This window comes from Zootoca vivipara, chromosome 10, assembly GCF_965207765.1.
Source record: "Zootoca vivipara chromosome 10, rZooViv2.hap1.1, whole genome shotgun sequence".
Lineage (NCBI taxonomy): Eukaryota > Metazoa > Chordata > Lepidosauria > Squamata > Lacertidae > Zootoca > Zootoca vivipara.
The window spans coordinates 3775061-3797595 of record NC_142593.1 but is presented as its reverse complement, the minus strand read 5'-3'; the positions used below and the strand labels follow the sequence as shown (position 1 = coordinate 3797595).

The 22535-nt window shown below is 41.6% G+C and overlaps 1 protein-coding gene across 13 annotated transcripts in view; it reads left to right on the top strand.

Moving 5' to 3' along the window:
- Positions 1 to 22535, top strand: part of PRUNE2 (prune homolog 2 with BCH domain) — a 138693-nt gene that overhangs the window by 57788 nt on the left and 58370 nt on the right. For all 13 annotated transcript variants that reach the window (XM_088653070.1, XM_088653069.1, XM_088653064.1 and 10 more), the window contains exon 7: positions 22078 to 22236. In XM_088653070.1, the coding sequence (XP_088509196.1) occupies positions 22078 to 22236 (159 nt within the window). The remainder of the gene's footprint in view (positions 1 to 22077; positions 22237 to 22535) is intronic.

The window sequence follows — 22535 nt, the reverse complement described above, 5'->3', positions numbered from 1 at the left end:
CTTCTTTATGGTCCAGCTCTCACTTCCATACATCATTTGGGAACTAGCACCATACAAATCAATAGGATTTCCATGTTTAGGATTGCAGTGTACAGTAATTCCTAAATACATTGTGGTAATAGCTAGAATGGCTTAAATTAAAAGAAGTCATGGGAAAGAATTGCATCCCTGGTTTGTGGTCTATCTTGAAATAGGAAAAAAGAGGTAAGGCTGAATACAAATGGCATTCTCAGTGCTGCGTTGTCACCAATCAGGGTAGAAAGCTTTGTGTGGCAACATGTCAAGTCAATCGTCCAGTTGTCCAGTGTGGAAATCAGTGTAGTGTAACACACACACACACAGTGTTTTCAGTATATTGCATGCTGACTATGTTTCAGAGTAATTGTAATTCTGTCTCAGTGATTTTTTCCCACCCATCTATTGGCATTACCATTGAACAATCTGAGGAAAGATGCATTTGTAGAAACAAAGTATATAAACAAATGGACTACTGTATGCCTATGGTACTCAGGGCTGGCATTTTTGCTTTACAAACATTTTTGTGATTGCTGTGCTCAGCTGGCATAAGAAGCAATGGTGGCCATTTCTGTCATTATGAACAAGATTAGCAATGCCAATCTTGAGCAAGAAAGGGGACGATATAGGAAGTAGGAGAGGGCATGGCAGTTGAACATGCATTCTGTCATAGAAAAATCTGCTTTTCACAGTTTGGACACATTGGTATATGCTTACTTACCAATGCTTTATTTAATTCTTTTATCCATTGAAAGTTCATTTATGTTTGTTCATATTCTTTTATCCCATCCTTTCTCTAAGGAGCTCAGAGTGATGTACATGTTTCTCTCCTTTATCTTTACAAAGGTAGGTTAGGCTAAGAATTAGGGACTAACCCTAAGGTCATCCAATAAGCTTCATGGCTCAGTGGGGATTTGGACCTCATCCTTTCTGGTCTTAATTTGATATGCTAACCTTTGCATTAGACTGGTTTTGCTATTTAAAAAGTTAGGGAAAGGAATAGGTTCACAACTTCTTCATCCTACTGCATCCAGGCCTCTTCTCTGCCTTCATTATGTTTGCTTCATGATTTTATTGCCAGAAACTGACATTTTGCACAAATGCAACAGATTTTCCGCACAGACCTTTTAACATAAGGACTAGGTGACTTGAAAATAAGAATGCATTTCTGTACTGTGAAAACACAAAATGACTACTGTGTGGCATAAACAAAACCTTAACAAACATATTCTCTTGAAATGTTGCTGTTTCTGTGGAAAGTTATGGCCACCTAGTGGCCAGGAGCTCCAGTTCTAAAAGTAAAATCACATCATCCAGTGAGATTAGATCAATTCTAAAAGCCTCAGTGCAGCAATATTTTCAAGGTCCCCAAACTTTTCAAGACCAGGGAAATGTTTGGCTAACTATCATGGGCACTAGCACATATTGTCTCTTGTGGGGGCTGCCTAGTCACAAATTTCCATAGCTTGTTTAAGAAATTGAGTACAGACCCCACAAACAGGCAAACCCACTCAAGAAAAAGCAAAAAGGTCAACTTCCCAAATAGGTAAAAACAACAACACTGAATCACACCCCATACACCCCCCAAAACAAAAACAAACAAAATCCTAGGTGCTGGTCCTTGGTTATTTTGATACAAGTATTTTGCATTTTAAAATTTTCTATTTACAGAGGGTTCTGTTGTCCAGGAATATCTGTTTTGTTATTTACCCCTGTGTATTTGTGTGAGTGTGGGTGTACACACCCACACACTTATTGAAAACTAGTTCAGACAAAATAATTTTGCCTTTCAAAGAGTATATGTAGATTTTAAAAAAATCCCTCTAAAAATTTTAATTCTGGCAGCCTGGAGGATTTCCTTTAAATCAGCGGTGGCTCACTTGCACCTGTCTTTCCCCATCATTCCTGGCTTTTGGCCATTCTAGGTGGGGCTGAAGGAAGTTGGAAGGCAACACCACCTGGACAGCCCAGGCTAGCCATTGCTGCTTTGAGTGTTCTGATGCAATGGCAGATGTGCCCAGCAAGGCATACTGGACCACTGCCACTGAGTTGGGACTGCGGTTGTGTACACACCATATATTTCCTCCCTGAAAGAATCTTGGGAAGTGTGGTCTGTTAAGGGTGCTGTAGCTCTGTAAGGAGTAACCTACGGTTCTCAGGATTCTTTGGGCAGGGAAATGTGCTTTAAAAGAATGGTGTGTGTGCAGCCAGAGCCTGAGGCAGCCCCATAACTGTTAAAGAAGATGGCATAAGGCAGTTAGAGGCAGAAGACTGCTGGATCCGTGTCCTTAAGGCACACAGCTGCTAATTGACCAGAAGTGCTTTGTATCTCCCTCCCTCTGACAGCAGGGTCCATGTGAGCAAGGCCTTCTAGCCAGTCAGCAGTTGCACTTCTATGCAGCATTTCATTTATTCTGTTTCTTGTCGCCTTCCCCAACCTGATGCCCTCTGGAAGCTGTGGGTTACAACTCCAATCCACCACAGGCAGCATAGCTACAAGTCAGTGGTGATGGGTGTTGTAGTTGAAAACATCTGGAGGGCACAAGGTTTGGGAAGGCTGGTTTATAGGCTGCACTGTAACAGAAGTTCTCTGGGTGGTTTATGGGATCCTGCTCCCCACTGGCTCTGATGCCTCTGATAAGGGCACAGGTTCCCACTGTCATCAGTGGGCATGGGCTGCTTCCTGCCCCAGCTCACTAACCACACCTCCCACCGCATCATGAGACGGAAAGACAAACCAATTCTTTGGGTTGCCAATCTGGCAAACCTACATGAATGATGCAGCATTTATTTGTAGGTTGAACCAAATGATTATAAATGATTGAGGGCTGTCTCCTGGGATTGGACATAAGGTCTTGTAAACTGAAATTTTTATAAACAAATAGCTGTTGGGAAAGCACCATTATGCTGTAATAGCTGCTATTAAAATCCATTAGCAATCTTGATGGCCTGTTTGAATTTGATGCATCATTTGCTCTGAAAGGCTTTTCTTCCTAAAGATTTTAGCAAAATGTTACTTAGTTTACAGAAGACGTTATTAATAGACTATTACTCATTATATATTTTGAGATAAGTACTCCTGTATTTTGAATGGGCCAACTCATGACACCTAATGAATGATATCTCACACACTTCAGTTGTCTCTCTGTTCTTGGATTGAAGCAACAGTGACCACTTCTGTTCCTGACTACATTTCACTGCCTCTACCCCAATCCAGCAACTTAATTACTCTTGGTGAGACTCACATTCACCATCTAGAAATAATGGGGTTGCTGTACTCTCACAAGTCGTTAGAGATGAGAGAAATGGAGAGAAATGATACTCACTTCAGTGTAATTCAAAAGCAGGACCAGTTAAGCACTGCAACACAGGGCCCAAGGCAACTTCCTATCAGCACTATACATTTATATCTTACCACTTTCAACAGTCATGGTTTCTCCCACAGCATCCTGGGAACTGTAGTTGTTTTTTTTAAGAGTACTGAGTGTTGTTCCCCTCAGAATTCCAGTTCTCAGAGTTCCTCTGGAACAGGGATTGGATGTTAAACCCTCAGGAAATTATAGTTCTGTGATGGAATAAGGGTCTTTTAACAACTCTCAGCACCCTTAACAAACTACAACTCCCAAGAGACTTTGGAGGAAGCCATGACTGCTTAAAATATTATGATACTGCTTTAAATATATGGCAGATAAGGGACCCAGGTGGCGCTGTGGGTTAATCCACAGAGTCTAGGGCTTGCTGATCGGAAGGTCAGCGGTTCGAATCCCTGCAACGGGGTGAGCGCCCGTTGCTTGGTCCCAGCTCCTGCCCACCTAGCAGTTCGAAAGCACATTAAAGTGCAAGTAGATAAATAGGGACCGCTCCGGCGGGAAGGTAAACAGCGTTTCCGTGTGCTGCTCTGGTTCGCCAGAAGCAGCTTTGTCATGCTGGCCACATGACCCGGAAGCTGTCTGCGGACAAACGCTGGCTCCCTCGGCCTATAGAGCGAGATGAGCGCCGCAACCCCAGAGTCGGACACGACTGGACCTGATGGTCAGGGGCCCCTTTACCTTTACCTTAACAACTCTCAGCACCCTTAACAAACTACAACTCCCAAGAGACTTTGGAGGAAGCCATGACTGCTTAAAATATTATGATACTGCTTTAAATATATGGCGCAGATAGGTTAGACAATTTGTGTCTCTTCTGACTGGTGTTAGCTCTCTAGGGTCTTAGGCAGAAGTCTTTCCCATCATCTGCTCCCTGACCCTTTTAACTAGAGATGCCAATGATTGAACCTGAGGCTTTCAGTATGCAATGCATGTGCTGTGGTCTAACTCCACTAATAGCAGCTAAATACCCATCCCGATCACTGGGCCAGGAAAGCATCTCCTTCTGCGCAGCCAGGGAGACCGGCGCCTAGGAAAAAAAGCTTCGCGGCACCTAGGTGAGACCGGAGTCAGTTTCACCTGGGCTCCATAGCCCCACCCATGTTCCCACTTTGTGGCCCCTCCCCTCCCATGCCTTGCCCCCGCCCCCTGCCCCCCAGTTTTGATTCTGGGTACGCCCCTGAATCATAGCAGCACAATATCTGGCAACTGAGTATGTTGTATCAGGATTTATATCTTGGAGCAGTGAGGAGATATAGAGTTGCCCTGTGTGTCCTGGAAATTTGTGTATTATTGGCAGGATAAACCTATCAGGTATGTTTGTGTAATGCTGTCTGTGGAGAAAAACATGCCCAGAGCCACAAGGGCATTTTCTCTCCTCATAAGGTGTATCCCTGAAACGGCCTTTCTGGACAGCTGAAGGGAGATTCTGGCAAGAGTGAAAGCTCTTCACTGTTTTGGTATTTCAAGGTTAGTTAAATTTGCCATTGGGGAGGTAAGGTACTTACAGGTTTGTCTCAACCTGAGCCCTATGTCTCAACTCAAACCAAGCCCTATTGAACTCCCTTAGAAACGGCTCCTCCCTTTATTCTCTTGCCCAAAGAGCTGGCTCCACCCCCCTCTGGCTGGCTGTCTTGGTAGCCAATCAGAGAGAGGCTCCAGCTCTCTGGTAGAATTTCCCCATCCTTGTAAAAGGCTCATTGAAATATGCAAAATTGCAGCTGTCTTCAGGGAATGAAAGCAGAGTTTTCACCCTGCCTTCAAATGCATTTTTAAAAAATGTGCATGTAGAAAATATTTTGCTGGCATGTTTCTCTTGTAGGATCAAGTCAAATACTGGAATCAATGTTAAATTTAATCCCACGAGAAAAACAAAGGCTTTCTTGATATGTAGTAGTTATTGATGTTCCAAGATCGCCATCTGGTGGGTATAATTGTCTAAAATAGATTTATTTCTTTAATTTTTCACACTGGTACACCAATCTTTTATATGCCTTTGGTTTCAGTGGAATTTACTTTCAAGTAAATGTAGTCAGGACTGAGAGGGAAAGGGATTTTGATTTTTGCTGTAGTGTATTCAGTTAATTTTTTTAAGTGTTGATTTTTTTAAAAAAAATAAATTAAGTGAAATATTTGCATGAAGTACAACAGAGAGTTTTGTTAATTTAATTTATATTTTATTCATAACTGATTTGTAGTCAGAGTGAACAGGGAGGTAGCTAAGTTATTTTTCTAAACAACAAGTACAACTAAGAATGTATTATTATTATTGTTGTTGATGATCATGGTTATTATTAATTCATATTATATGCCATCCTTTGTCCTGAAGGTTCCTAGGGTGGCAAACCTCTCAATAATTTTAATTTTTAAAGCATTCTAAAAACAGTTTAAAACATTCAAAAAACACACAATAGCATTCAGAACACATGAAAAACCACCACCACCTTCATTATCATTGGTTGGTTGGCTTCTGTCTGTCTCAGGAGACAATGGAGGAGTGTGCCTTTGGGGGCAAAGGCAAGCGGTTGGAAAGTTACATTGCCTGCTGTGGCTGTAGGAGCTGATACAGGAGAGAGTTTTGTTGCAGCTGGGGCAGATGAAGAAGTTGGGTCACAGCCATAGGGAAAGAGACAATGACGCCCATTATTTTCCACACTCTTCAGTGGAACTCCTGAGCATAGGTTTGGTATTCAGGGGGGAGAAACGACAGCCCCAGACTGTCATTATTTTTAAATTTTATTATGAGTTTCTCAAGGGAAAAACCATTGCCATGTGTGAGATTAATCCCTTTTGAAACAGTGCTTGCTTCTGTTCAGTTGATTTTTGTTTTTCATATTGTGAAAAATATCTGTAGTTCAGATTCATACAATTGTATTTGCATGACCAGAGTTCAGTTCAAAGTTTATTGCGGCTATAAGCCCATATCAACATAAAAACATAAAGCATAAAAGCACAGAGCATAAAGCATAAAAACACAAAATTCACAAGGAACGCAACCACAGAAGACCGTACCATGGCCATAAAAAATAACCATAAACACAGGAATATTAAGGCAACAGTCGGACGGATAACAGAAGCCTTTAATAGTCGTATAACTGACCAATTTGCCTTTTTTGGGACAGAAGAGAGTTTAAAAACCTTGCCACTTGCAAGGTTGTATGAGGATCATTGTCTTGCAGGATTAGGGCAAGGTGTGACTCTACTGGCGAACCAACCAATTTCTTAGTAGGTTTGCCCGAGCATCTCTGTGCAACGGACATATAAAAATTATATGATGGAGGGATTCCGTCGACTTATTGTCGCAAGCGCATAAAGCAGAAACTAGACCCTTGGAGAATCTATGTCTTAAAACATTGGAGGGAAACTCATTAAACCTTGCTTTAATAAACGCAAATTGGTGGGAAGCAGTGGAAAGGGAGGATAGATATGTTGGAATATGGTGTATTGGAGTAATGCCCATGTTCCGAGGTGAACAGACCCCCCCACCCCACCCCACCCAACGTGGAATTACGTTGTAACTCAATGTCGTCCAGTCTTTGGTTGATAAGTCTTTTTGCTGGAACAAGATCTAATTTTAGGGAGTCTGCAGGGGAGATTCCAAAGAGCAAGAGTTTGGCGTGGATTTTGCTGGTCCAAAAGCTTGCAAATTCGTCACGCCAGAAACACTGGACAAGATAGTGGCTTGGTAATCTATGCCAGAGAATTAGCCAGTAGTTGAAGGTTCGTTTCCATAGAAGGGTCTCTAGTGAAGGGATCTTCAGTTCTAAACGTATAGATGCATTACTCACACACGGAGGTAATTTCAAGAGCCGGCGAAGTACAAACATGTCCATACAAACATTTCATACACATCACACATACATTGATGTCAAGAACAAAAACTAATTCTTCATCTGCCACTGAAGCAACACACTTCTAAAACAATCCATAATTCTAAAGGATCCAGTAATGAACCTCAGAATTTGAGTAGGAAATGAAACAAGTTTAGGAGTTTGCTGATGGCACCAATGTATTCAGGTGACTGAAAATCCAAGGAAACAACAAAGAGTTTTAAAAAGGATATGTCCAAATGGGTGACTGGATCCAGTGGCTAAATAACCACAATATGGCAAATGAGATTCATGCATAAGTGTAAAGTTATGCATGTTAGGACAAAAAAAAAACCCTTAAGGTTACACATACAGTTTTGGAATCTGAACTGGCCATGAGATGTTGGGCCAACAATTTCTGTGTTGACTGCTGCTCCACTTCTGAAATTCCTGCATCTCTTGGGAAACAGTACTATACAAGTGGGACTGGCAACCCAATGCTGCAATGTAAACTAATAGGAGTATTCCGTTATCCTAACCCCACATTCTTCTGTGTTTCTCACATTCAACCTACTGAGCACGCTCGGCCCTCAGTGAGCTGCTTTTGGGGTGGGTAGGGTTGCATTTATATGTCTACAGACCTTAGTGTTCCCCTAAGCATGCAGATACCTCTCTCTTGTTTCTTACTAGCCTCATCTTGGCTTTATTTCTGTTGACTCTCACTACCCGAGTTCCCTGTTAGAAGGAGTGGTCCTAGATTCTACACATACACTCCAACAGAAACATTGAGTGAATCAGCCATGGTAAATTTCTGTCTTGCCTGCTTTCATTACGGAGCAAAGATGTATATGCAGTTGCTAAATGTCCAGCATGAACTACCAAGTTTCTGTCAGAATGGGCATCTGCATTTTTCCTATAATGACTCTGAACATATCCTCTGAAGGAACTGACTGTTTAACAAATGAGTTGCTAAAGGCATCTCACTACTCACATAACCACGAGTGCTTATTAGCATCCTTTGCAAAACACCAGCAGAATTACAAAGGATGATTAAAACAGTTGTTTTATATTTTATGCTCTGGTGTGAAACAGTTGGTCTGATTTTGGTCCCTAATACATATAAATCCAGATTAGAAAATCTGAAATGTGCAGAAAAGGTGCAAATTAAGGCACTTTTTCAGTCCAGCTGAAACTAAAGATTAAATATTTCATCAGGAACTGTACTGCTTTGTGAGGGGTGCTGAAGACAGAAGGAGCTTTTCGCTGCTGGGGTGTGTGTATGAATTGCAACCTAGTTCAGCCTAAACCTGTGAAGAGAGGTTTCAGTGTTATTAATTCCACATTATTAAGAAAGTGGAACACCCTCCCATCAGATACCAAGGAGACAAATAACTGCAACTTTTAGAAGACATAGGAAGGCAACCCTGTATAGGGAAGTTTTTAATGTTTGTGCTTTATTATGTGTTTATATCTGTTGGAAGCTGCCCAGAGTGGCTGGGGCAACCCAATCAGATGGATGAAGTACAACTTTTATTTATTTTGTTCATTTATGGCAGCATTTTTTAATGTTTGTGCGTATTGTATTTTGGGGGTGGTGAAGTCCTGACACTGAGGTCCAAACTAAATCATTTACCTCTGATTGCAAGCCTTTTCATTCATATATTGCCAGTATGGGACCCCCAAAGCAGTTGAGGATCCCCGTGTGGGGAATGGAGACCTCTACATCTGTAATTAGCGTAGTGGGCAGGGAGAGCTCCTCCTGGAATGAGTGGCAGCTTTTTCTCAATGCAAATTGCAGGCACACACACGATTTCCCTGCTCTGGATCAGGACTACAGCAGAAGGCAAAGAATTAACACCCAGCGACCCCTACACTAGGTTTCCTACCTGGATCAGATCCTGGTGCTGGCAATTTTTGAAAGAAAGAGCTTGCACCGCTCAAACATCGCATATAGTTTGGTGCTAACTACATAGTTAAATGGGCACAATTGCAAAACACTTTATGGTCCTACTGCTGTGAGGTATGGGGGAATTGTTGGTTTGGCTGGGATTAAAACATGCCAGAGAATATGCCTAATTTGTGAGGAGAACATATAAAAGAGAGCCCAGGGGAGAGGTAAGATGCTGGTACTATATCACTTTGGTAGCAGGGCAGCAGTGGAGCTGCTCTAGGTGTGATGTCCTTTACATAATGCATACATGATGGGGGCTTTTGCCCCCTGTGAACCTGAAACTGAAAAAGTGTACCCATTTTAATCAGAGGTGATAACATTTGAGAAACACTCACATGATATATCATAAATAATATCCTTTACAAGCACACATTTACCTGATCAAGTTCAAAATACACAAAATGCACAAATCCCCACTCTGGAGTGGAGAACATGATAAACAGATTCAGGGAAAGCAAAACTAAATACAGCTGAAATCCTCTTCTGATCTGTCAGGAAGGGAGGAACAAGCAGTACTGAGGCTCACTTGGGCTTCTTCTATCTTTTGCACATCATGCTAAACCTTCATCTACTGTGATGTGCAACTGTGACTATTGTTTGATGGGTTGCTTGCCATACAGTAGTGTCTAGCATTAGTTAGCATTTCATAGGTGGCCTCCTGTTAACGGTATCTTTAGAAATCTTACCATATTTGACATATAACGTTCAATGACAAATAGTGTCTGACAAAATTCGAAACATACCATGCTGTGTTAATTAATCTATATGGATGATTTGTCCTTTATAAGATTTAAATATTTGAAATTGCCAGAATCAAAGCAGAAATGTCTGCATTACAAATTTTCACATTTAAAATCCAATGTGACTAATACTTCAAAAGTTCTCATTCTGGTAGAACAGAATATGAATTCTGAATATTTACAAACATTAAATTCAACCTTAAAATAAAGCATATTGCATTATGGTGGTGGGGGAGGGATAAAGCATTTGATGCTTAACTTGGAATTAGCTAACGTCTGCTAAGTAATGTTACAGAGTTATAACTGATAGCATCCATGGATGGACTGACAGAAGTTTTGGCATAGAAATGACTATAAATATGGGAATATTTGTATGTACATTTATGAATGTACAGATCATAGTTATGTATAACTATCAATATATTATGAACATAGTATAAATTGCTATGTAATCAGAAAAGATAAAATGCTCAAGCTACAATTTACTCCTATTTGTGACTAATACAGTTTAGTTAAAACAACCTATCATTTTGAGCTAATGTCTCTTCTCTTTCAGATCGGCAGTGGTTAAATCAATAGTTAATGATGTTCGTCATGTAATTTGAGCATCTAGTTTGTTTATGCTAGACCAACTTTATCCATACTCCAAACAAATTATCTCTTATAATCACCAGCCTGAAGATAAATCTGTAAATGTTTTTCTGATGATAGTGCTGTGGTTGGCAGGTGTTAAAAGTGCCTCCCAGGGACAAGGATTGAAGATGGGCTTGTTCCCACAAACCCTCCAGGCGAGGATGTTTAGCTCTCTAGCCTGTCATCTGCGAAGGAGCCTTGTATGGTGCCCTGCTAATGAAATCTAATGGGCAAAGGTCATATATCTTTATGAAGAAAAATACAAAGCTGGTGAGTGATGAATGGGCTGCTCTGTAGGTTTCAGCGGATGCTGCTTAGGGATAAAATCCACACTTAAACAGTGCTGTGGATTGCTTGGCATTCTGCATCCTTTAAACCATAAATACCCACTATATGCATGGTATTTCAAAATACACACAAATGGAGTCTTACTACAGCTGTATGTGAAAATGGGAAAAACCCATGGTTGTTTAGATATAAAATTACAGAGCTGCAAGATGGAAAGGATTTATTTTAACAACAACAATTTTATTTATGCCCTGCCCATCTGGCTGGGTCTCCCCAGCCACTTTGGGCGGCTTACAACATATATTAAACATAATAAAACATCAAACATTAAAAACTTCCTAAATCAGGGCTGCCTTCAGCTGTCTTCTAAAAGTTGTATAGTTCGTTATCTCCTTGACATCTGAAGGGAGGGTGCCATTACGGAGAAGGCCCTCTGCCTGGTTCCCTGTAACTTTGCTTCTTGCAGTGAGGGAACCGGCAGAAGACCCTCAGAGGAGGACCTCAGTGAGTGATGGGGGTGGAGCGATGGGAAGGCTGAGCAATGGGGGTGGAGATGATCTTCAGGTATACTGAGCCGAGGCCATTTAGGGCTTTAAAGGTCAGCACCAACACTTTGAATTGTGCTCAGAAACACACTGGGAGCCAATGAAGATCCTTTAGAACCAGTGTTATATGGTCCTGGTGACCACTCCAGGTCACTAGTCTAGCTGCTGCATTATGGATTATTTGCAGTTCCGAGTCACCACATAGAGCGCATTGCAGTACCAAGCAGGAGATAACTAGAGCATCCAGCACTCTGTCCATGGGCAGTTATTGGCTCAGCCGGTGTACCAGATGGAGACAGTGGACAGCTTCTCTGGACACAGAATTGACCTGCCCCTCCATGGACAGCTATGAGTCCAAAATGACTCCCAGGCTGCACATCTGGTCTTTCATGGGCACAGTTACCCCATTCAGGACCAGGGAGTCACCCACACCTGCCTGCCTTCTGTCCCCCCCAAAACAGTACAGTCGTACCTCAGCTCCTGAACGCCTTGGGAGTCAAACGTTCTGGCTCCCAAACAATAAAAAACCGGAAGTGAGTGTTCCAGTTTTCAAACTTTGTTTGGAAGCTGAACATCTGGCACGGCTTCTGCTATTGTTTCTGGTGTGCCTGCACAATCAGAAACCAATCAGACACTTTTACTTAGTGTCAGGTTACCCATGTCCATAGAGGTGAACACCAGGTCTAAGGCATGTCTGCGACTATAAGTTGGGCCAAACTTATTCAGGGACAGCCCCGTGGAGGCCATGCTTTCCATGAAGTCCTGAGTGGCCTCATGTAAGGTTGTGTCAGCATGGATGTTAAAATCCCTTAGGACAGCCAAACCAGGTGTCTCCAGGAAAACGTCCACTACAACCTGAAGCAGCTTGGGCTAGGAATCCTTGGTGCAGCAGGGAGGTCAGTATACCAAAAAAAAAAAAAGTTGAGAAAAATGATGACTGCTATCCATGTCTACTCAGAAGTGCATCCCACTGAATTCAGTGGAACGTACTCTCAGGTAAGTGTATAGGCTTCAACCCTTAAACATTATTGGTAAAACATCATCATCATTAATTGAATTTATATACCGCCCTATACCTGGAAGTCTCAGGGCGGTTAACATCTGAACTGGAAGCAAAAGTAGGCAGAGCAGTGGATGTGGCTCTCGCTTTTGAAGAGTAGGCTACATTCTAGCTGTACAAAATCCAGTTTCTTCTGCATGCACACACAACATCTATCTAGGCAAGCAAGAGGGAGATCAAGGACACATTCCAGCCAGGCAAAATGACAGAGTAGGGCCACGGTGCAGAGTAGGGCCTGGAGAGATAGGTGTGGCTTGGGGACAGTTCTGAGGGCTAGAGATCTGGAAGGTTACATTCGGCCCCTGGGTCTGAGGTTCCTCACTCTTACTGTCAATAAGGCTGCATTATGAGAATGTAGAATTTTCACAATCTTTCCTGATGTTGAGTTGTTTGTGGATGCATACAAGTCAGGTCCTTTAAGAAATCTATAATCTGAAGTTGGAGTGAATTAAAGACAGCAGATACTGTTGGATCATTACTTTTTTGGAGATAATATCAGTTCATTTGCTGTAGTTCTACTGCTGTGCTAAGAGACAGTTCAATAAATCAACACAGGCTTGATGGATTCTACAATCTATTACAATGAGTGCACGGAAGAGGAAAGAAATCTCTTAGCGTTCCCTCTTTGACAAAAGGGTATGCAAAGAGCCTGAATGGTTGAATGGTTGATTAATTTTGCTAGACATTTTCTTGACAGCAAGAAATGTGTTTTCGTATTACCATGTTTGCATGAGACTTATACTGCATGGTTCAAATTACTGAATATAAATTTACACCTGAGACGATTTTATTAGAATAGACAGCTCTTGGTCAGTAAGTAGGAAGGTCGTTTTTCTGCACAGTTTAGTGCTCTATTACCTGCAGAAAAGCCAAAGGCATTTTGCCAGGATGTGCTTTCTCATCTAAGTCTAATATCAAATATCTCATGTTCTACTGCTACGGTAATTTTGCATGAGTGTAGGTGGGGCTCATGGATCTGTTGAAATAACTTTTAAAAGTGCCGTTGAATGCAAACAACCAAAAGCTCAAATGGCAGTTCTGTGCTTCAGTGAGTTCAAAGTAATAAGAATGTGAACCTTTATGGTCCCCATAAAAGTAGACCACACCACTTCTTATTTCGGAAGGTTTTCTGAATCAGCTTTGGGTATTCATGAGACGATTGTACTTTATCACTTCAGGACGTTCCTGATGCCTATTTCTGACAACAGAAAAACTGTGTATCTGCCTTTTATGTTGTGGAAAACAAATGGGTTATTGACATCCCCCCCCCCCCGTCATACATTTTCATTTATTGTATAAGGGTGTTTTCACATAAAAGGCCTGGAATCAATTTAATATATAATGTGAGTATAAAATCTCCTTGCACTATGATATACATGAAATTTCTCTAGCGCTTGTCTAAACATTTACAAATACAGTATAAGAGTTTCAACTTCAGGGCAGGTTACTGGATCCCAATCAGGCAATGGTTATATAACATTATAAATGCATTATAAAAATGTGACACAAGATGGCGCTGTAGAGCAGCATCTGAAGTCAATGAAAATTTCTATTGGGAGCTGAACTTTTTTATAGCATTTTTTGTTTTCATAATATTTTTATTAGTTTTCAATTACAATAATCCAATAATAGCCTCATTATAACAATGCCAAATTATAATATAGTACAGTTACTAATATCAATCATTCAGATGCCAAATTATATGATTTAGGGTTTTTTATAGCATTTTAATAGCATTTTTATATCTGTGTAGATCCAGCCCCAGTAAAGATCAGATAGGCTCACTTAGGTAAAGGGACCCCTGATCGTTAAGTCCAGTCGCGGACGACTCTGGAGTTGCGGCACTCATCTCGCTTTACTGGCCGAGGGAGCTGGCGTTTGTCCGCAGACAGCTTCTGGGTCATGGGGCCAGCATGACTAAGCCGCTTCTGGCAAACTAGAGCAGCACATGGAAACGCCGTTTACCTTCCCGCCGGAGCGGTCCCTATTTATCTACTTGCACTTTGATGTGCTTTCGAACTGCTTGTTGGCAGGAGCAGGTACCGAGCAACGGGAGCTCACCTTGTTGCAGGGATTCGAACCGCCCACCTTCTGATTGGCAAGTCCTAGGCTCAACTAGCTGCCCCAGCTGCAACTCTACAGCCACAGCATGTGCTATAACAGTTTGACTACAGCCCCAAAGGTGCACGCCTCCATTGTCTCCTGAGACAGACAGAATGCCAACCTGTGGCATGTCAACTTGGCTTTGACAAGGCCTTTGACAAGGTGCCCCATGATATTCTTGTTAAGAAGCTGGTAAAGTGCGGGCTACACAATGCTACCATTCAGTGGATTTGTAACTGGCTGACTGACCGAACCCAAAGGGTGCTCATCAATGGCTCCTCTTCATCCTGGAGAGAAGTGACTAGTGGGGTGCCACAGGGTTCTGTCTTGGGCCCAGTCTTATTCAACATCTTTATCAATGACTTGGATGATGGGCTTGAGGGCATCCTGAGCAAGTTTGCAGATGACACCAAATTGGGAGGGGTGGCTAATACCCCAGAGGACAGAATCACACTTCAAAATGACCTTAATAGATTAGACAACTGGGCCAAAGCAAACAAGATGTATTTTAACAAGGAGAAATGTAAAGTACTACACTTGGGCAAAAAAAACGAAAGGCACAAATACAGGATGGGAGACACCTGGCTTGAGAGCATGTGAAAAGGATCTAGGAGTCCTGGTAGACCACAAACTTGACATGAGTCAACAGTGTGATGCAGCAGCTAAAAAAGCCAATGCAATTCTGGGCTGCATCAATAGGAGTATAGTGTCTAGATCAAGGGAAGTAATAGTACCACTGTATTCTGCTCTGGTCAGACCTCACCTGGAATACTGTGTCCAGTTCTGGGCACCACAGTTCAAGAAGGATACTTACAAGCTGGAACGTGTCCAGAAGAGGGCAACCAAAATGGCCAAAGGCTTGGAAACAATGCCTTATGAGGAACGGCTTAGGGAGCTGGGTATGTTTAGCCTGGAGAAGAGAAGGTTAAGGGGTGATATGATAGCCATGTTCAAATATATAAAAGGATGTCATATAGAGGAGGGTGAAAGGTTGTTTTCTGCTGCTCCAGAGAAGCGGACACGGAGCAATGGATTCAAACTACAAGAAAGAAGCTTCCACCTAAACATTAGGAAGAACTTCCTGACAGTGAGAGCTGTTCGACAGTGGAATTTGCTCCCAAGGAGTGTGGCGGAGTCTCCTTCTTTGGAGGTCTTTAAGCAGAGGCTTGACAGCCATATGCCAAGAATGCGTTGATGGTGTTTCCTGCTTGGCAGGGGGTTGGACTGGATGGCCCTTGTGGTCTCTTCCAACTCTATGATTCTATGATTCTCCATTAATATGCAAAATGGCTACATATGAGATACCTTCTTCTTCCATACATATAATGTTATTATCCACTAAGCAGCAGTATGTGACTTATCCTACTCATGGGATTGGTAATAAATTGTCTAGGAATCTTCATACTTCCTTGGCCCAATTCTCATGACTTTCTTAATGAAAGATGCCTGCCTGTTGTAAATTTATGGAATACTGAGTGCAATGTATGTATGTTGCTAATTCCACAAGGTTCAATACTGTGTGTGTGAAAGAGAGAGCATGCAATGATTAATGTGACAAAAATATGTGTTCTTATTTTTCTTTGATGACATTACCTGAAAACTTTTATTTAAAAAATGGCCCACTCATGTTTCCAGGAGAGGGCTTGCAGTAATTAGCTCAATTTTTTCAACAAATGGCACACAGGCTGTTGGCACGGCATGTGTGCAACAACATTGGTGTTTACCCTATTATGTTGCAATTTAAAAGATGTCATAAAGTTTGTCAGTGAGTAAGTTCATAGTAAGAAAAAAGAAACAGAAATACTGACCATGACATATGATGAGGCTATAAATACATATAGACTGCATAGTGAAGTTCAACATATCCCAGCTTGAGGATCGTTGGGGTTCATGACATAATTGCCAATTGTGAGACGGGGAAAAAACACAGTAATGAGGAAAGAAATATATTCCTCATTTGTACTTTGTGATGGTTGGGTATTTTTAGCAAATGAGTTGTCAGCAGAAAGGCTTCATTAGACCCATCAGGATATCTGCCCATGAATAACGGATCCCAAACGGTACTGACAGTTTCCTTGAGCCAAAATGATGGAGCACCTCTGACAAAAGCCATATTGTGCTCTCCATGTGAGAAGTGTGAAGAACAAAAGAGGCATCTTATTCTTAATTTGGTCAGGTTAATATTGACACAGTTAGTTCCTCCAAAGAGTCAAGATGCATGCGTAATGTACATTTATACAGGACTCACTTGGGTAATCAACTGTCAGATGCCATAAATCAGAAAGTATAACTATTGAGAAGGACAAAAACAAAACAAAAATCTATTCCCAAAGCTGTGTTTAAATTGGTATTATCTATTCCCAACGATGTAGGTTTGAAAACATAGCTAGGGTAAAATAGTTTAATTCAACAAAAGAATATGTCACATCATATTTTCCAGTATATTTTTTGTATATGGAACACTGTATTCCTGCATGTTGCACTAGAGGTGCACGTTGACTGAATTTATCATGCGCATGATTAAGTGCTGCAACAATATTCAGATTTTTCACCTTGATCCTGAGCACAACTTAAAGGAAATTAGTTCCTTTGGAAACAATGGTAACTGGATGAGAGCATATGGGTTTTATAAGAATGGGAGACAAAAGGTCATCATCATTGTAATAGCATCTGATGAGCACATTTATTTCAAGAATTTCTAAGCTTCCCGTGTATTCGCTATAAAAACATTTTAAAACATAACTTCAATGTCTAAAATATTAAAATGTAAGCAAGCAGTATAAAACATTTCTAACGAGGCATACTGCAGGCTTAACACAAAGAGCAGTAACAATTTACAGTAACACCTAATCTCTTTTACTAAATTTGCTTAAAGTAGATTGAAATTTAAAAATCATTTCTTATGTAATTCTTTAAGGAAAATTAATATAGATAAAAGTTAATTATGGTTTAAAACCCCATAAATAAGGCAACTTATCAAAATATTAGAACAATTTATTAGAAGCCGAAGAGAAGAATGAATTAACTTTAGGTAAGAAGGTTTCTGTGTGCTGCTCTGGTTTCGGTGTCCCATTGCTCCAGAAGCGGCTTAGTCATGCTGGCCACATGACCCAGAAAAACTGTCTGTGGACAAATGCTGGCTCTCCAGTGGCGGAGAGCAGGTGGGGGAGGGGGTGGGGCGTGCTGCCCAAAGGGGCGGGGTGCACGCTTTGGGGGCGGGGACCGCCGTCTGTGGGGTCAGGGCACCCAGCACGGGTGGGGGGCAGTTGCAAGAGATCGTGCTGCCTCTTTGTCATGGTCCGTTCGGCGGGCGATTGAAGCCCTGACTGAGGACGTCAGGACCAGAGGCAAGATGGTGATGTAGAAGCAGGAACAGGTGCAGGACTGAGGGTCCAGCAGCAGGCAATCGCAGGGTCAAGGAGCAAGGCATCGGCAAGGCAAAGGTCCAAGGAGCGAGAGGCCAGAGGCAACCAGGCAGGGGTAGCGTTGCTGTGGCCAAGAGCTGAAGGGAAATGCTGAGCCTTTATCCCTCCCAGCTCCTGCCACCAGGTGCAGTGAGGTATCAAGTGGCCTCACCTGAGTGACCACTCCTTGCCTCTCCAGCACAAGCTGAGGCAGGCCCCAGTCCTGCAAAGCACTACAGGCCCCAGAGCCTGACTCCTGCTCATACTTCTGACACTCTTCCTACGCCCCTGCGGCTCCCTCGGCCTGTAAAGCGAGATGAGCGCCGCAACCCCAGAGTCGTCTGCAACTGGACTTAAGCATCAGGGGTCCTTTACCTTTACCTTTTAAGAAGTGGGAACAATCTTGGCAGTCAAAAGTCTCAGAACAAGTGGCACTGATTTGAACCAAGAGTAAATAACACTGAGTCCCAATTTAACTTAATGTGTCTCAAATGAATGATGACTAACTTAGGTCCCATTTATTTCAGGGTGCAATTACTTCCGAATGCAAAGGAGTATGCTTATAAATTATTCCAGGTATTCAGTTTCTACAACTTTAAAGGAGCTTAGTTTTTAATATAGTAATTTGTATTTGACTCCCACATGCAGCTTCCTGAAAATGGAAACTGCTGCCGTTGTGACTTTGCACCAAAACGGCAGTGTATTGAAGAGATTCCCATCTTATTGTTGGCATCTGTCTGTTTCAAGAGACAAGTCAGACTGCAGGAGGATCACTGCATCTATTGTGGCTGCAGATACTCGTACCTGCATTAACAGCACCAAAGTGACCTGTCTTTGAATGCAGGCAAAGTCCCTAAGTCACTGAGGGTTTGAGACTAATGGGCTCCCTCTCACCTGGTTTAGCCAGCCAGTTGAAACCGTTCCTTGGGTGTGGCTGCTGTCACATGCTGAGGGCGGGGACCAGAGGTGGACAAACTGCTCCAGAAGGAGCACAATGTGTCCAGCCTGTGTCCAGCTCCTCCCCCAACACCCCATACACTCCAATTCCAATAACCACCACCAAATAATAGGTGTATAATATTGCTTTATTAATAATACCAGATTTTTTGAAACCAAACAAGATATAGAAATTGTGCCCTTTATGTTCATTATGGTTGCATTTTAAATATATTTTCACCTATTGAACTTAGGTGCACAAAATGCTTCACAGCCTATACCAGTGAATGGTTTATAAAGGTATGGTAGAGTCTATAAATGAAAGGGAGGGATTTCTATTTCTGATGAGAATTCCCTGACACTCCTAGTGCCAAGTCAGCCTGGTCTTGCTGAGGAAGTATTCTTTCTCAGAATGAATCCTTCTGAGCAAGGTGTCCCCAGAGATCATCTGCACTTTCTTGACATGCCCTTCAAAGAAGAAAATGTAAAAAGTCCCTTGCAAGGTCTCTAGTCCTATATCATGGATGTGGGTAGGTGCCAATATTGTGGGATTACATTGTTTCTTTCCTAGAAACTGCCAAGATCCACCATCTGAAGTCAATTGTAAATTAGGGTCTGAGAAAGGGAGCTGATAAACACAGAGAATTTCAAAACTTTTTGAGTTTATTGTAGCCCAGGAATTTGCTTTCAGTTTTTGAGTTCACAGTTCTTTCCCACAAAAATCTATTGTTGGTTTTCTCTACAAGGCTTCTTCATTTCAGGCGTCTAATTTGTTATTTAAAAAGATAAGTTGCTGTTGCTAAACAATGGGGAGTCATAAATCCTTGTTGATCTACTGCAAATTGCACAGAGATGTCCTAGTAGTTCCTCATCTACCCCTTCTCTCTCCCGCTTATTCACTCTATTTGGGGTGAATGCCAAGGTGAACAGCACAGGAAAAGCATGCAAAACTGCGGAAAACCTACCCCAGACAGTTCAATGTATGAAATAATATTTTCCCTTCCTAACATTTGATGAAATGTTTTTCATTTTCATTTTAACTTAAGGGGAAATAGACACATTTTCTAGACACGTCTGAGTAGATTAATAAATAGTATTTGTACACACACAAGCTAAAAAGTAATTTATCAGATAGAAGACAGATGTGTGGAGTTTGGAATGGGAGGGAGTGAATAAGTGCCCACCTGAATATACAGTTGTGGTGTGTTGTTGATGAACTGCTGTTGATTTAGGGAGAATGTTGCTTAGTAGCAGCATAAACGCCAGTAATGTCGTATGATAATGTTCTTTGCCAGAGTACAAAACATTTCCTCAAATGCAAACAGCGCAAGCCAAAGGGGGACAAAGAAACCCAGTTAAATGTGTTCTTTGTTTTGCTAAGGTATTTTATTTTTAGTCAAAAATAAAGATGTTAAAGCACACTGAATGTATACCATTAACTTGCAATGCAAAATGGCAAGGTTTTTCTTGTTTTAAAAGGTGGATCTAGTCCTTGTTGTTATTTCAGAAAGACTGAATTATGGTATTGTTTGGTGTAAGATTCCTTGTTTTCCCGAAGGTTTTTGTTTTTCACCTGAAAAGGCCTGGTTACTATCCCACAACTCTGGAAATGTATAGCATACATAGGTGTGGGGCAGATCACATGGGACATCTCAAGTTGTGATGTTGGTGGATTTTGGAGGCTCTTCCAGAAAAGCTTTTTATTAAGCATTCATCCTGATTTACTTGCACAAATCTTATTTAGAGATTAGATTATTCCAGGTCTCTATTGAGCTTCCATTCTGATTTGTTTGCAAGAAGGTTAAACAACCTACATTCATCCTGATTTGCTTGTGAGGTGTTTATCTTCCTCATCACTTTCATGACAGTAGAAAGTCTGTTTCCTTTTTGGAGTGAATTTGTTGCCTAAGGTGACAGAGGGCTGTGTGTTGTAAGTCACTGTCAGCCTTCCTACCAGTGATGGCTTCTCAAGGGCTCTCTGGCTGTCAATCAGAAATAAAGTGGGTTGATGGCAGAAGAGATGGGGTGGTGGGATGCAGTCCCCTAATTAGTATAAAAGGAATATAAAAGCTTTCTTGGTTCCAGATGAGCAGGTGGCTCAGAGCATGGATAAATATAATGGGGTGGGGCTTGCAGGACTCTTCCCAGCCCCCTGAAGAAATTACTGTCAGAACAGGATGATAGGGAATAGCAGAGATGGAACACCCACCCTTATTTATTTATTTATTTTCTTACCTTTATATCCCACCTTCATTCCATCATGGAACCCAAAGTAGAACCATCCTGTCACTGACCAGCCTCAAACATGCTGTGCTTCACCAAGTTGATGGCCTCATGTGCCTTCAGACCATACCCTGGGACTTTGGTATCAGCCAGGGGAGGACTTTGTGGTTTGGAATGTGCCACAGAATGCAATTAAAGTGTAGGATGTATTCCCCACCACGAATCTGAATGAATGCAGAATGCATGCTTCTTGTCATATAACTGCCCCCTAAACAAATCAAATGCTTAGTAAAGACCAGGCATAATCTAATGACTGTGTAAGCTTTGTGCAAGTAAATCAGGATGAATGCTGAATAAACAGGTTGTCTGGATGTCTTCACTATGCCTATTCTGCTTTGGTCGGACCACACCTGGAATACTGTGTCCAATTCTGGGCGCCACAATTTAAGAGGGATGTTGACAAGCTAGAACATCTGCAGAGGAGGGCAACCAAGATGACCAAGGGTTAGGAAACCAAGCCTTATGAGGTACGGTTGAAGGAGCTGAGTATGTTTAGACTGGAAAGAAAGAGACTGAAAGGAGATATGATAACCATCTTCAAAGATCTAAAAAGCTGTCACATGGAGGGCGGAGCAAGCTTGTTTTTTCCTGTTCTGGAGGGTAGGACTCGAACCAGTAGCTTCAAGTTACAAGAAAGGAGGTTCTGTAAGAGCTGTTTGACAGTGGAACAGTCTTCTTTGGGAGATTCCTGCATTGCAGGGGGCTGGACTAGGTGACTCTTGGGGGTCTCTTCCAACTTGATGATTCTATTATTCTTGTGAAAGTATAAACATATGGCTATGTTCTTTTAACTTTTAGTGCTACAATAATTATTGGGGTCCATAAGAGTATGAACAAGATCCCAATGCATTCATCATTAATTTGATTAGCCATTCCAGTTAGCTCTGGATGTTAACCAATAGAAAAAATCCTTCAATAAGAAATAATTTTGTCATATTTCAGGACTGCCTATTTCACAGAAACATGACCGGAGATCTAAAAGCGTTTGTAGATAAGTATGGTTTTGATGTCCTTGTCATTTTGGCCAGCTACTTATCAGAAGAAAGGCAAGAAAAAAGGCAGATAGCAGTTTATTCAGAAAACATGGAGCTGGGAAATCAGGTAAGTATCCTGAAGGAAAGAGTAAAGTAATGCTGTCTGTGTTCTAGAACAGAAACACATAATTACATTCCCTGTTGGTCTTTTAGCTTTGCGATAGCATAGGATGTATGAGACATAGAAATTACATTTATTGAGTGCATTGTTATCTGTGAGCAACAATGCAATAAAAACATCATTAGATGATTAAAGGAGTGGTGAGGGAGAAGAGAGAAAACAAATCATCATTTTGTAAAAGAAGAAATAAAATAATTTTATACAATATACCTAATTTGGATCCTTCCTCATTTCATAAACATCTT